Genomic DNA, 14,678 nt, shown 5'->3' on the forward strand with positions numbered 1-14,678 from the left:
TCAAGTGCCCTTTGGATTTGTAAAAAGGAGGCATGAATGCGTAAAAAAAGTGGATAAACTCATTGGAACTGTCAAGGCATTTAAATCTCCTTTAAATTAAAGAAGTACAGCTTCAAAACAAAAATCAGGGCACTATTTCACTATGTTTCTTAAATTTCCCTATTTCTCCTCACCACAAGTATTAACTCCTGCTGGAGTACAGTTCCAAAAGCGCCTCCTAGTACCTCAGCTTAGTTGTAATTATGGCCATTGACTGTTGACAGGCTATTTGAGACATCACAGCTGAATCTGTTTCCGACCTTACCAGACATCCCAGTGTGCATTTTCCAGCAAGAATCAGTAAATAGCAATTAGCAGTAAGAATCTGAATTGATTTCCCCTCCATTAGCCAGGGATAATTTGGTCATTTGCAATGCCCTACTGCCATCTTGGCTGAGATAATTTAACTCAGCATAATCTAGAAATACAAATAGGATCTTGAGGTCATTCCCCAATATGCTTGGAAGATGCAGCTAGAAGCATATGGAAGGTGAAGACATTGGGCAGAATTTTGCCCTTGGATGGCGGGCGGGCCCCACCGGCTCGGCGGCGGGCAGACAGCCGACCCCTGTCACCGAAACGGGGCCTGCCGCCATTTTGAGTGGGCGGGCTAATTAAGGCCCGTCAAGCGGCCTTCCCAACCGGAATCGCTATGTGCTTCCTGTGCAGGAGGGGGTGGGATTCGCCATCTGTCAAAGTGCGATATTTCACTCATGCGCGCAAAACAGCGCACTGCTCCCTGAGGCAAAGTCCTGTCTCAGGGAGATTAGTGACAGGTAAAAAAAAGTCAAAAAATAGAAAAATTTAAAAATTATTAACATGTCCCCCTCATATGTCAACGTCACACGAGGTGGGACATGTTAATAAAAGTGACGTAAACTTTATTAAACATTTTAAAAACGGACATGTAACCTCCTCCCACCAGTGGATGAGGTTTCATGTGTTACCAGAAGCCTGCTGGGGCTTCTGGCCTGCCCACCAGCCTTAAGGTTGGACGGGCAGGTCTTTAATTATCTTAATTAGGCTGTCAATGGCCTTAATTGGTCATTGACAGGTTGGCGGGCGGACAGCTGATTTCGCTGTGCCCCCGCCTTCCTAAAAATTTAAAGGGACCGGGATGACATCGGGGATGCCTCTCGACATCATCCCGCGTCATTTTCCCGTTGGTGAGGGGCCCCGCCCACAAATCGCCGATGGGAAAATTCAGGCCATTAAGTTGCTGAACATTAATATGCCATTTTCCATCTTCCGGGCAGTGGTTTATAACACCATTATCTCTTAGGCATGATACTTTCTTAAACTGATTTGTCTGAATTGAAATAATAATTGTAGTTTAGGCTATATTAATTCTTTTGAGGATTTGGAGATGCAGGGACAGAGGGTTAGTGTTTGACAAGCAAAAAAACTGCCATTCTTTCCTGGTCTGCCTCTATGGTTTTCTGTGTGTTAAATGTTTCAAGTAAGCCACTACAATAAGTCACATTAAATGTAAAGGAAATTAATATATGGGGAGGAGGCAGATTATTTTAAAGCACTGAAATATAGCACCTATAGTTCTCTTAAATGCCAGTATTTTCATTTAATTTTATTTCAAAAAGTTTTGCAGTATTTGAGAGGGTTTTTTTCATATTTTTAAATATACTGTGAATTGAAAATGTCCGAGTAATTTACATACTGAGGTAGGGGCCTCACTGCTCCCTGTGGAGGTTATTGTACTATTCGTGATTGATTTCTTTTGCATCTGTGGACTGGCATCCGTCTTTACTTCTATGCTGCTTTTAGATGTATTATCATTCACCTCTACTTCTTCCACTGGGATTTCTTCGCAGAACCTGCCAGAAATAGAATGCACACCATTACATATGACAATAAATACCGACATATATTTCACAACAGACAAAGAAGGCAGACACTGAAAAGCTCTGTTTTTGTCTGTGACATTTGTTAAGAGTCTCATCCGTTTAATTCTTCAGATGGAAGCAGAGGAAGAGGGACTAAATTTCTGATATTTTTCCATTTTAAATAAATGCATTTAACACCAGTTGAAAGAGCTATGCTGAGAGGTCTGCCTATTCTGCAGTTACTTCATAAGTATCATGTGTTATTTCTTTGGATGTAATCTTTAATTTTCTGAAATATATTTATTTTAATATTTATAAAATTACTATGTAACATTTGAGTTTTCAATTATAATTAATTCTGCAAATTCCTCAGAATTCCTTTTCTCCCAACTATTTCAACCAAGTCACTAATCAATCCTCAAACAGAATGGTTCCCATTTAGTTTAATTACCAGAGATCTGACTTGTCTGAGCTGGCGTATGATTCAGATGCTTATTCTCTGACAGATATTCCAAACAGCACTGTGGGGGTTCCTACAACGCATGGACTGCAGCGGTTCAAGAAGGCACCTCACCACTATCTTCTCAGGGGCATTAGGGATGAGTAATAAATGGTAGCCTAGCCAGCAATGGCCACATCCCATGAATGAATAAAAAAGGATACATGCTAGGATCTAAGATGAGAGAAGCTCTGCACTTTTATTGAGGCTTACATACAATTAAGAGGCACAGGCTTACAAAACATACTTAGGAAATAACTAAATTTAAACTTTAACAAAGTGTAAGCTTCTGCCAGAATCTCAAAATAGGAATTAATTCAATCCTATGTTCATTATGTAAGTAAAGGCATGTAAATATATACAAAATTGCTGTGGTATTTTTTTGATGCAAACTTATTTTTACTTCCGTGTGTGAGTATTGTTGTCAGACTACTGAGCCTGTGTATTTGTAACTTGTATAATTTGGACAGTTTTCACCTTTTTAGTACAGGAACAGTCCAATGAACAGTTCACTGGTAGGTACAGAAATATGTCTGGCATCGACCCTAAGCCACATTGATTTACATAATGTATCAGTTGCGTTCCAACTACTGTCAAATTATTTGCCTCAGCCAATGTCTGCTACATTTATTTATATTCTGAGGTCCAAGTTAGAAAAACATAGATTGTGATTAGATTTGATCATTGTAGATATATTGCTTCCTTTTAATGTAGTGTAGGATGTAACAGATATCATTCAGTACGTTCCAACTCAAGTGAAAGGAAAAATATAGGGCCACTTGTCCTGCTTAGACATAGTACAATTATTCAGCAGTCCCCACCCATTCCATGTTCTAACTGCCATGCTGATTTTACATCAAGGTGAACTAGCATAAGGAGATAGCATTTGTTTAATGGAAAGAAAAGATCTCACCCCATCGTATTGAAGTCATCATCTGGAGGAACATAATCTTCATCATCACTGGTTAGACCAAGCTCATTCCCATAACACTGATGAACAAAGTGCCACAGCTCTTTGGGACAAAGAGGCTGCAAACATATCAATACAGCAACATCAAATTGAATCTCAGTTCACAGCAGAAAATCATTGTTCTTAGTGCTACTGCCAATAGTTTACATGACAATTACACTGGCTGTATGAACCAGCACACCTGTTGTAATGTGTTAAATACATGGAAAACTTACCAATAAGATACACTTTTGTAAAAATGTATAGGTTAATTTCTCACTTACATGCTTATCATAAATCACTTAAATTTGCTGATGGGTATGGAATATGCTTGCGATACCAGCTTTACTAAATTGTAGGTAAAGTATCCCATAATAAATGTTTGGACAGGAAAAAGCGGTATTCCCCATGAAGGGAAGGGGGGGGGGGTGGGTGTTTAGAAATTCAACCCAAATACCCATAAGATGTTAAAAGCCTAAATACCCAGATCATGCCAATTTCTTTTCCATTGCAAGTTCCCATGTCCACTTTTGTAATGGGAAGAATTTTCCCCCGTTGGGGTTGGGGTGGGGGTGGGGGTGGAGTGCAGGAGTGGGCATGTACAGGTGCGCCTCCAATCGGTGCACCGAATCGGGGGTGTGCTGCCATTTTATGTGGGCAGGTCAATTAAGGCCCGCCCAGCGTGACGTCCACCAGGAAGCGCTATGCGTCCCTGTGCAGGCGGGGGGGCCTGATTCCCTCAGCCGAGAGTGCGCTCTTTCGTGCATGCACGCGGAAGGGAGCACTCATCTCCCTGAGGCTAAGTGCTGCCTCAGGGCGATCGGCTCCAAATATAAAAATGGTAAAGGTGCAAAATCAAAATTTCCCTGACATGTCCCCACATGTGACGCATGTCCATCACTTTAAATCAAATATTTATTACATTTTTAAAAACCCTCATGAAACCTCATCCCGCCTGTGGCCGCTAGGGCTCCCGGCCTGCCCACAACCCTAAGGTGGGACGGACAGGTCCATTAATGAGGTTAATGACTTTGTCAATGGCCTCAGTAGGCCGTTGACAGGTCGGTGGGTGCACAGCTGATTCGGATGAGTCCCCGCCAATCTGATAATTGAAATGACGCAGGGTGATGTCGAGAGTTCCGCCCAACATCATTTTAAGAGCCAGCGAGTGGGCCCCGCCTCCCAATCTCCGACCTAAAGATCCTGCCCAATGAAAACCTATCACATTGTAAATACTCCTTTCTTCTGCTCTAACTGGAAAATCCACAATGCAACAACCAGCAGGATGATCTAATTATATCGTGCTAAGTTTATCTGGACTGTCCCCACCATAAAGTCTTATGTTCATATTCATAATGGCTGTACAAAAATAAGGGCACAGAGTATAAATGTTAAAATGGGAACTGAAATTAGCCTCCACTTTCCAACCCTATTTCACATGAAGACAATGATGTGGGCTCAATTATAACTCTGTGTAAATGAATGGGCTTTGAGCGAGTTAAAATGTTGCCCTTTATCTTGACTCACCTTGTGCAACACAGTGGAAACTTGATTATGTTTTTAATTTTTTTTAAGCTGACATCCCTAAATTTTCCATCTTTTTCTTTTCTGGGGTCTTGGCATGTCATAACATTCAAGGCTATGGGCCAAGTGCTGGTAAATGGGATTTAGGTAGGTAGGTCAGGTGTTTCTCACGTGTTGGTGCAGACTTGATGGGCCAAAGGGCCTCTTCTGCACTGTGATTCTGTGATGGAGACAGATTCCTTGCAAATGTTGCACCAAGCAATAATTACAAATTTCATTTAACTGGCCTGGGAATGACTCTTTCTCTCTCTCTCTCTCTCGGTGATTGCTTCTGATATCTGACCTCAAAGTAATTAAGCAATAAAGGAAAATATGCAGAGTAGGAGAAATCAAGTTTGAATCACGCCTTTCCATGGGAAATCACCTTCCTAATCTAGCATGTCACACCATCCAATGTTATTTCTTCTATAGGGAATTTAATTCTCAGTAGTCTTCCATTATTACCTTTTCAAGCAGTGCATTTTGCCAGAGTCTGAACATCATCATGTAGGTTCTGTCCCGGGCTCCAAATGAAGTAAAAAAGTGCTACAAACAAATAATAAATATAAATCATTGGCCACAGAAAGTAAAGAACAAGCTTTCATCACATGAACCGACTGCCCTGGGAAGGTCAGCTAGTGCAATCATATACACTATGCAATCAACTGTGCACTCTCTGCACATTTACAACATAAGTCACAAATTTCAATCACTGTAGTGATGCGATAGCAAATCGCAGCAACTGAGGAGCAGTTAAGAGATGTGATGAAACAATAAAGTTTCTGAGTACAATTCCCAAGTATTAAAAAGCCATTAGTGAGTGAGGACTGTACAAACATAAGCAGCACAAGTGAAACGGACTTACTCGATCACCAAGTTAGGCCTGGTTCAGCTGTCACTTACTATCAGTAGGAAAACACGCAAGTAAACTGTGCCACTTATAAAAGTTAATAGGTAAATCTTATATCAGGCTTCAAAGTCCAATTTGTAAGAAGCTGGGATTCTCCGCCCAGCAGTGCAGTACTCACAGGAGTGGAATTTCAGTCCACTCTCTGACTGGATCCCCAACTCTGTTTGTTGATTGCAGATGGATACCATAGAGAGGGTGCTTACCTTGCCAAAAAAGGAAATTCTGCAGGTACTGCTGCTGCAGAGCCACACAAGTTAAAGGGGCAGAGGTGTCCCTGAGTTTGCAGGTGGTGTTCCACCGAAAACCTTGATTAACCATGTGACCTTTGGATATGAGGTCTGCCTCCCAAATCTTTCTGCCAGCTTCCCTGTGGCGACTCTGCGGACCAGTGGTAACATGTCGAGTGCCTGAGCCCTTCCCATGCCCTGCACCGCACTGCATCCCTCACACCGCCACCAGCACCACCGCCATTTAATATGGTTGGAGGGGAAGGAGTGGCCAGTGGCGATCCTAGCAGGCTGGGGGAAGGAAAGTGCCTTTCAAATGGTATGGCAGTGACAGGACTCACTGCCCAAACTTTCCTTCATTTTCTCCTGCTGCCCTGCATAACGTCAAGTGGGATATGAGAGTAAAATCCAGCTATTTTTAAGGATAATGATTGTAAATCATAGGGCGGAATCATCCTAGATTTGCACTAAGTGCGGTAGCGGGCAATAAAATAACATTTTACCCTCCGGCCATGATGGCGGGTTTCCATGCCGTATTGTCCTAACCCCGTTGCATTACTTATGCACTCCTGAGAAATACTGCGTTTCCATGGCAGATGGGCTCTCATTCACCCGCCACAGCATCACCTCGCTGCTTCATCATGCCAGGCACCATATTTAAAGGACAGTGGCACTCAGTGCTTCCAGCACTGCAACTAAGAAGACATGGCCATGAAAGGTAAGAAGACTGCAGTCCTCAGGTGCCTTTTGGACACCGTGAAGGCCCGCGGTGATGTCTTCTATCTCTGCTCTGGCCGGAGGGGTAGCTACATTACCACTCTGGCTTGGGAGGCGATGGCAGTCTTGATCAGTGCCAATGTTGCACAGAAGAGGTTGGCCATCCAATGCAGATAGAGGATGACTGACCTCATCTGTGCCGCTAGGGTATAGCAACCATCTCATCACTCTAAACTCTCACACTCAAACCCATCACAGATTCATTGGCATCTCACTCACTACCAGCTCAAGGGACAGCACCATCCATTCTCACACACATACCCTCACATCTCCATTTGGCCTCATCTCCTCTGGAGACTGCCTCCTCAGCACTGACCACCTTGAGACCACTTGAACAGATCAACATGTGCCCTCACATACACTGGGATACCCTCCTCCCCCAGTACAGCTCTCATCCTGCAGGCTCTTCCCTTGCCTGAGGTCACTTCTGCCCTTTCACCAAGAAAGATCTTGCCCTGCAGCCCTTGAAAAGCCATCCATATATGGCTGATCTGGTAGGTAGAAACCTACCCGTGAGCCCCCTTAAAAGTGATGTGGTGCTGTCTGTGAAGCCTGCCACTAATGACTGAGTGCTGAATGAAGCAAGGTAAACAAATAAACCTTGAAGTCCCAGGTGAAGTGCAGCCCACCAAGTGCACATCTTATATATGCTGTTGTGAAACATGTCGGTGTGGGCAGACAATCCTGCAGGGGTGGGGGCTGGCCTTATGATGATATGCTGATGTATTACAATGAGGTTCCCAACATCTGATGGCAGGGAAAGCGACCTGCCATCGGCAGGCTGAGTGCACGATCGCAAACTGGTTTAGTAACGTTGTGAAAACGAGTTTTGGCCTTCTCGCCATATTGTCCACTCACGCCACCGAACACACCCAACATTGGTGGGCACAGAAAATCCCAGCCACAATGATTTATACTTGGCCCAGCTGGGACATGAAAGGACATCATGTAATTTTTGTCCCTTTGCACATACCAACTAACTCATCTTTATTCAAAGTTGCTTAATTCAAATTATCTGAAAATGTAATTTTTTTAGCACTAAATTCCCATTTTGCTATTTACTTTGCTCAATTCAAATTTTTGGATAATCGTTTTTATCTTTGAATTATTAGTAGACTGTATGTAGTTTATGTTTCCATCTAATTTTTTTTACCACTGACCAGCAACATTCCTTGCAAAATGTTATTGTTCTGAGCAACCGATGCATTCAACGTGTGTCACCATTAATTTCTTTTTCATAGCCATGCATGCACAGTATCTAACCTGGAACCAGGCCTGCGCAATACTTCCAAGACGGCTGCTTGTCCACACACATATACAGCTTTGTGGGAACGTAGCTGACCAGCCAAAATGGTATCATATTTTCTTTTGGGCAAGGGCGATGTGATTTCACAGTTGCCATATCTGCTAGATCTTGAATGATGTGTTGCCTCTGCTTCAATGGCCATGCTTCTTATAACTCAACTGAAACCATCCTGATAAAGAGTGGTTTCACCAGCAAGTGTACATGAGTCAGAAGGGCAATTGTTACTCATGTTTTTTAGCATTGATGAAACAGCTTACAGCTTTCATAATAAATTTCTCTATGATGAAACGGATGGGCAAAGATCTGATTTAAACTGATTTCAGGTTGACTGAGGAAAATGTATCTCACTGGCTTTCCAGCAAACGAAATTTAATGCTTTCCCTGAAGCATTATGTTCAACTCTTTATATAGGTTGACTAGTTCAGAGATACCTTCTATGAAACACTGACTGTACCTCACCTTTTCAGTGTCAGTGCAAACTTGGACAGCATTGGGGATGAGGCGAGCTGTTTTCTCCTTTGTCATCGAGCAAACATCCTTGAGACGTACAGTGAGCTAGACCACACAAGAGATTATATATTAAAAGGTCGCCAACAAAATACATTCTGTTTTGAAATAGTCAGAGTATTGTTAGGAAATAGAGACAGTTTAAGTAAATTATATTTGTATTTGTGGGTGTTAGGAACAAGTTTTAGTTTTAAAGTTTAAGTATGATTTGTCTTCCTGTATTTGTGTGCTAAAAAAGGTCAAATTGAGTTTTAGTTTCACTTTAAATGGTGCAACCTGGGATTTAGTTTCATTTTTGAGGGGGACAGCAGGTCTAAAGCTGTTTGCATACCTGCATTTCTAATGAGTTTTACGACGCCTGAAGAGAAGTTGAAGCAGTAGAAAAAACTGTGCTGTTGCCTAGTAACAGGGGTCCAGAGAGGCAGGCCCTACATACACACACACACACAAAAACTAATGAAACAGCAGTTTTGAATTCAGTTTGAAGACAGCTGCAAGCAGAAGCAACCTAGAAGGGACAAGCTAAAGAAGAAAGTCCCCAAATCCAGGGGAATAGAACAGGAGAAAGTCATAAAAAACCTTCTACTCAAAGGACAGGACAGGAACCTGGAAAAAAAATCCTGTTAAGTGAAGAGTGAGGAGCAGAGGAAGGCTCCAAGCTTCAAACTTAAAGAGGCAAATGCTGCAGGGAACAGATTTAAAGTGGTATAAAGGCTTGTGAGAGGCCAGAAGATCCAAAGAGACAGCTGAAGGTCTGTAATTTTTTGCTATGGGCATGTGAAGCAGTGGTGTACTGTTGATGACTGAGTCAATGAGAGAGAGTATGTGGATGGCAGCTTGAATGCATGTGGTGACCCAGAGATGAGGAACATCAGAAGGAGAATTCGAAACAGGAGAAGATTCCAAAGCGAGTTCTTGGAGAGTTCAATGAGACTGGTTGGCTGGGCGGAGTTGAGGAGAGATCCATAGTATCTTTGTTGGGTGGTATCTGTCACTTGGTTTCAGAGTGCGGTGTGTCTGACCACAAGTCGCCAGTTGGTTTACATGGACTGTGTACTTACTGTGAACATTTTAGCATAAGAAAGTTTTTGTAACTTGTGCTATCCTTCCAAATCTGAATATATCTGTAAAGCTATAGTTGTGGGTGAAGGAGTATTGTAATATAGCTCGCCTTTTCTTGTTAAATAAATGTTTTATTCTTTTGTTAAAAGTTCATCAGCTGACTTCTGTTACTCTGTTCAGTAGCCACTCTCCATGTATCTAAACAAACAAATTAAAAGTTAGGATCTAACAAGCTAGGTTCCACTCTGGGATCAGGCTTGCCAGTGGTAACATCAGCTGGGATCATAACAGTGTCCTGTTTATGGAAATAAGCTTGTGTTTTCTTTTCAACTGGATGGAACCTGCACATCTTAAATGTACATTTGCCACTTGTTAATGTGCATTTGAAGGCACATTGCCAGAAACAGAAGCAGTTTTGTGTACATTTAGAATATCTTTAATGTAATGGGGGTGCGACATTTTCTGGAAATGACCAAGTTGGAAATGAACAATATATTCCTCCCAAAAAACTTTATAGTATCATTGCTACAGCAGAAAGCTTTTTGTTCTGTAGCAGATTTTCACCGTTGCATTTAGTTATGTTAAAGTTGGGTGAAGACAGATCAAGACAACAGCTGAACCTCTATCTTGTGCTCATTACAAGGCTGTCAAATTATTTCAGTGTCGAATCTGCCATCACCTTTAATTTAACAGCTAACACAATAGCTATTCACTATGGTTTAGCATCATTCCAAACACTGAAATCTGAGTTTGATGTTATTAAAAATACTCACCATCTATTTATTTTGTTTGTGTTTAATGAATTTGAAACATTTTCATTTAAACATATAAATTTTAAATATGTTTATTTAAACAGTGAGGGTTGATGACTGTATCTGGAATTTCGACTTGGATGAGTCATGAGTCTGAAGGTTCTGTGTTAACACACAATCAATATTAAAATATCATAATCTGGGAGTTTATGTTTCAATTGTAAAGAATGACTCAGCGCTGACTGCGTATATGAGTTCAACTCTCTTGCAATCAAGATCAGTAAACTTTCAGGGTTGCCCTCAGCATTCAGCAGTTAGCATAGCCATAATGTATTTGGAGGGTCAAATGGTGGTCTTGTGTCGTAATGAATTTGACAATTATATATTCAAAGAATGTACAAAAGAAAGCAAAAAAAGATACCGACTTCAATATTAGTAATAATTGTTTGATTTCTACAAGTCATCCTAATTGTTAGATTCCTTGGTGGCTGCATTGACTAAAGCAATTTTGATTGTTCGCTTCAATTTGAAAAAAAACAGATTTTGGTTATGTTTTAAAAAGGTCAACTGGCTGAACTGTAGATTGTTAAAGATCATTTAGATCGCCTGATGGTCAAAAACCACAGGGAGGTGAATATGGGTTTGCATGTGTAGGTTTCTGCAGAGTGAACACAAAGCTTGATTGAGTCACAAAAACTGAACAGGAGGTGGAAGTTCAACTGATTACCGGAGGAAAAAATCAGAGTCACTGTAAGCTGTACTAATGCACCTTGTTGTTGTTGGTTACAGTACAACAATCTCAAAGACCTGAGGGTGATTATCTTGTCCCGCTTGCTTGGAATGTCAAAACGGAAGAAAGTATTCAAGAAAAGGGGAACTTTAAAATGTTAAAGGATAATTAGAACCAGTCATAATTTTTCAGAAGGCGATTATGAGTTATTTTGAAGGACTAACCCTTATTTGTTTAACAAGTACGGTTTATATGAAATTTGGGCTTTAAATTATTTGCCACCACAAATAAGCGTGCCCTAAGCTTTCCAGGAATATTGCTAAGAAAAGAGACATTTTTGGTCAAAGCTTTTCGTTTTGCACTCGTCAGGAGTTTCAACAAAATCATCTCTTTTTTCAGCAATACTCAAGTTCTGTATAACTAAATGACTTTCCAGAAATGTTACCTTTGGAAGAGATTCTATTATGCTAACAATCTAATGTTTTAACTGCTTCTTTTGGTGGATTGGAAAGATCTCAATATCGTGCAGACTCTCTAAAATCAATTTACTGAACCAACACTACCACCCCTTGTGCTGCATGCATTTCAATTGTTATATCTAGTTCTTCATCAGGAAGGTCCAAAACTCGCTAAATGTGCAGAAAGGACTTGGTCAAAATGTTTAAAAATGAAGATGTTTGTTGTGATGCATTCCATTGGAAAATAATTTTATTTAAAATTATATGCGTGCATTAGTGAAACAATAAAGAATAGAACTACATCTAGAGACATAAGAACCTTCTTGAAGTAAGTTTTAAATAATGATTTTCTCATTCTTTCAAAACCTTGCAATTACAAGAAAGATGTCCACTCCTGGACATCTCCTATTGAGAAGATCTTATTCTTTAACAGCAGTGCACAAATGCCAATACAGGACAAATTGAATTTCTGAATAATGGGTTAAAATTACTTTCAACTTTTCAAAAATGCTTCTTATATATAATCTCTCCTTCGTAGCTCCTCAAACATTCTGACAAATCACTTGGCATCACCCATACTAATATGGTGACCTATACAATTAGTGTCCATTATCACCGTAGTGACCTTTGCATTTAGCATCCCACACCAACAAGATAGTTGTTTGTTTGGTTTCTTACCTCATTCTATTTCAATTGTAAAATTTCAATTTAATTTTAAGTTAAATTTCCATTTGGCAAAAATGATCTCTCCCATTAATTTAATATTTTAGGTAATGTAAACTTCATTATTTTTACTTATACTGAACAAAATTCAATTAGGAAATGAGTTTATACACTTTCCTGCGGTACTAACATAGCCCTATTAATGGGTTATATAAAAATAATCACCACTATAATACAACCTATCAGATCTGTTATTGCCTGTGCTATTGGATCTTGCAGCCTATATATATTTACGCTTATCACTGGCTAAAATGGGTAATTCTAGTTGACATGTTAACTCAAATTTTATAAGCAGTATAACCTCAGTTACCTACTAAATGAATTAAATTTTATTTGAAAAAAAAGTTACGTTAATGATTTTATAACATCTTACAATATTTTATTAGGCAATAATACTGTTCATCTGACTATTCCCATGACATTTTATAAGATTGCCCCAGGAACATTCAATTTGCCAGCAGATACAAATCATAATTCTAATGCTTTGTCTTTGTGGTGGTGCACATTGGCTTCTTAAAACCAAAGTAAAATAGTATCTGTATTAGTTCAGGACTACATACCAGTGTTTCCCATCTGAAGATGTTGCTATAGAAGCAGATCCAATTTTCTGAGAGGTAGAGTCGCCCTTGCAGGAGGATGTCCCTTTGCAAAGCACAAGAGTAATCTATCAGGTCAAAACAGAAATTAAATTACTATTATTAGTATGCATAAAACTGTCCACCAGAACCCTAGTGCCACCTTATATTTAATACTATCTAAAACAATGCGCACTCCTCAGGTCAACAACATCTCAATGCTAATGTTAGTCAACATCAGCATTGAAATGATATGGTAAACCAAGGAAGTTGAGCAGTTGAAACACGTGAACCTACAATTAAACTGAGGTGAATGAACTTGCTATAAAAATAGTTTTGGCCACCCACAAGAGTCAAACATCCAGCTGCCAGAAACTGTTCCATGTTTTAGAAACATTTTAGTCTATTGTTGAGGCTGCCTCTGCATTCAGTGGTAGATTTAATTAACATATATAAAATTATGAAGAGCCTAGTTAAAGTGGATAAAAAGAACATAGTTCCCTTAGAAGGGAGGTCAATTAACAGGGGACATAGATTTAAAGTAATTGGTGGAAGGCTTAGAGGAGAGTTGAGGAGCAATTTTTTCACTCAGAAGTTGATGGAACTCACTGCTTGAATGAGTAGTAGTGGCAGAAATCTCACTGTATTTAAATAAAAACACTAACGTTCACTTGAGGTACCATAGCCTACAGTGTATGTAGACCAAGAGCTGAAAGATGAGATTAGGCGGAACAACCTTTTTTGGCCAGCATGAACAGTATGGACAAATGGCCTTTTTTGCATAAATTTTACTATATTTCTATATCATATTTTGTTTCCATCCTTCTGTCTCCCATGGCAAATCAAGCCCATTTTGAAAAATGTATATAACTTTCAAAGTATTAAAAGTACACCAATTTCAAATAAAGTTAAAACGGTATATGATTTGTTTTGAAACTTAAACCCATCTGACAGAAAAAAGTTACAGAAATTACTAATGAGCAGCGAATGGCTCTTTTACTAACAGGCAGTCATGGTGATTTTTGCTCCACCCCAACACTAAAGTTGACAATTATACGTCAGGTATGAAAACTCAAACTGACTCTGAGATAAAGGGAGGTGAAACTCCTGCCTCCAGCGATCTCAACTCACTTCATCTTAGTGCTGGATTAGGTTCTGATTCTGGCTTCAGGTCATATTTATACGACAAATGCGATATTAGAGAAGGAGCACACCACAAATTTTGTCCTAAACTCCTTATAAAGTTATTTCAATTGAATATCAGTACTTAAAAAAAATTTCCACAAGGCCTTTAAACACGTCCAATTTCTTTTGTAAATTGCAGCAGCTATATAAACTTAAATCCAAATAGTAAGCTGAGCTGGAAATAATACAATAACATTGGAGTTCAGTGCTCTTGTTTTTTTCCCTGAAAAGGAAATCCGGTCTACCAATAATTCATTCTTTTCCCATCATCTAAATGTAACTTATTTAGTATGGAAATGTTTATCTAATGATAAATATTTAGTCTTTTCAAGCAGCCAGTCTTGTTTGAAGCATGCTTATACAACAGTGTGGTCAACATGAGCAGATGTCTTTTCTTTACCAACAATGAGTCGCTCTGTGTCTGGCAGCTGCTTAAAGAGCTTTCTGAAATCCTCATTCCGCTGTTTGTAGGTTGGACTCAAAACCTGAAATACATAAGCATGTTAAGAATTTTGACTCAAACTAATTGCTATATGCTAGAACTATCCTTTGTGGAGCATTTAACAACCCTTTCT

General features: G+C 39.8%; 1 protein-coding gene across 2 annotated transcripts in view; it reads right to left on the minus strand.

The window, feature by feature from the left end:
• gramd1ba (GRAM domain containing 1Ba) overlaps positions 1-14,678 on the minus strand; it is a 454,136-nt gene that overhangs the window by 39,258 nt on the left and 400,200 nt on the right. For both annotated transcript variants that reach the window (XM_041174427.1, XM_041174426.1), the window contains exons 6-11: positions 14,504-14,588; positions 12,904-13,007; positions 8,571-8,666; positions 5,357-5,437; positions 3,293-3,408; positions 1,715-1,871 (exon numbers count right to left, since the gene is read on the minus strand). In XM_041174427.1, the coding sequence (XP_041030361.1) occupies positions 1,715-1,871; positions 3,293-3,408; positions 5,357-5,437; positions 8,571-8,666; positions 12,904-13,007; positions 14,504-14,588 (639 nt within the window). The remainder of the gene's footprint in view (positions 1-1,714; positions 1,872-3,292; positions 3,409-5,356; positions 5,438-8,570; positions 8,667-12,903; positions 13,008-14,503; positions 14,589-14,678) is intronic.

This window comes from Carcharodon carcharias, chromosome 25 (genome assembly GCF_017639515.1).
Source record: "Carcharodon carcharias isolate sCarCar2 chromosome 25, sCarCar2.pri, whole genome shotgun sequence".
Classification (NCBI taxonomy): Eukaryota; Metazoa; Chordata; class Chondrichthyes; order Lamniformes; family Lamnidae; genus Carcharodon; species Carcharodon carcharias.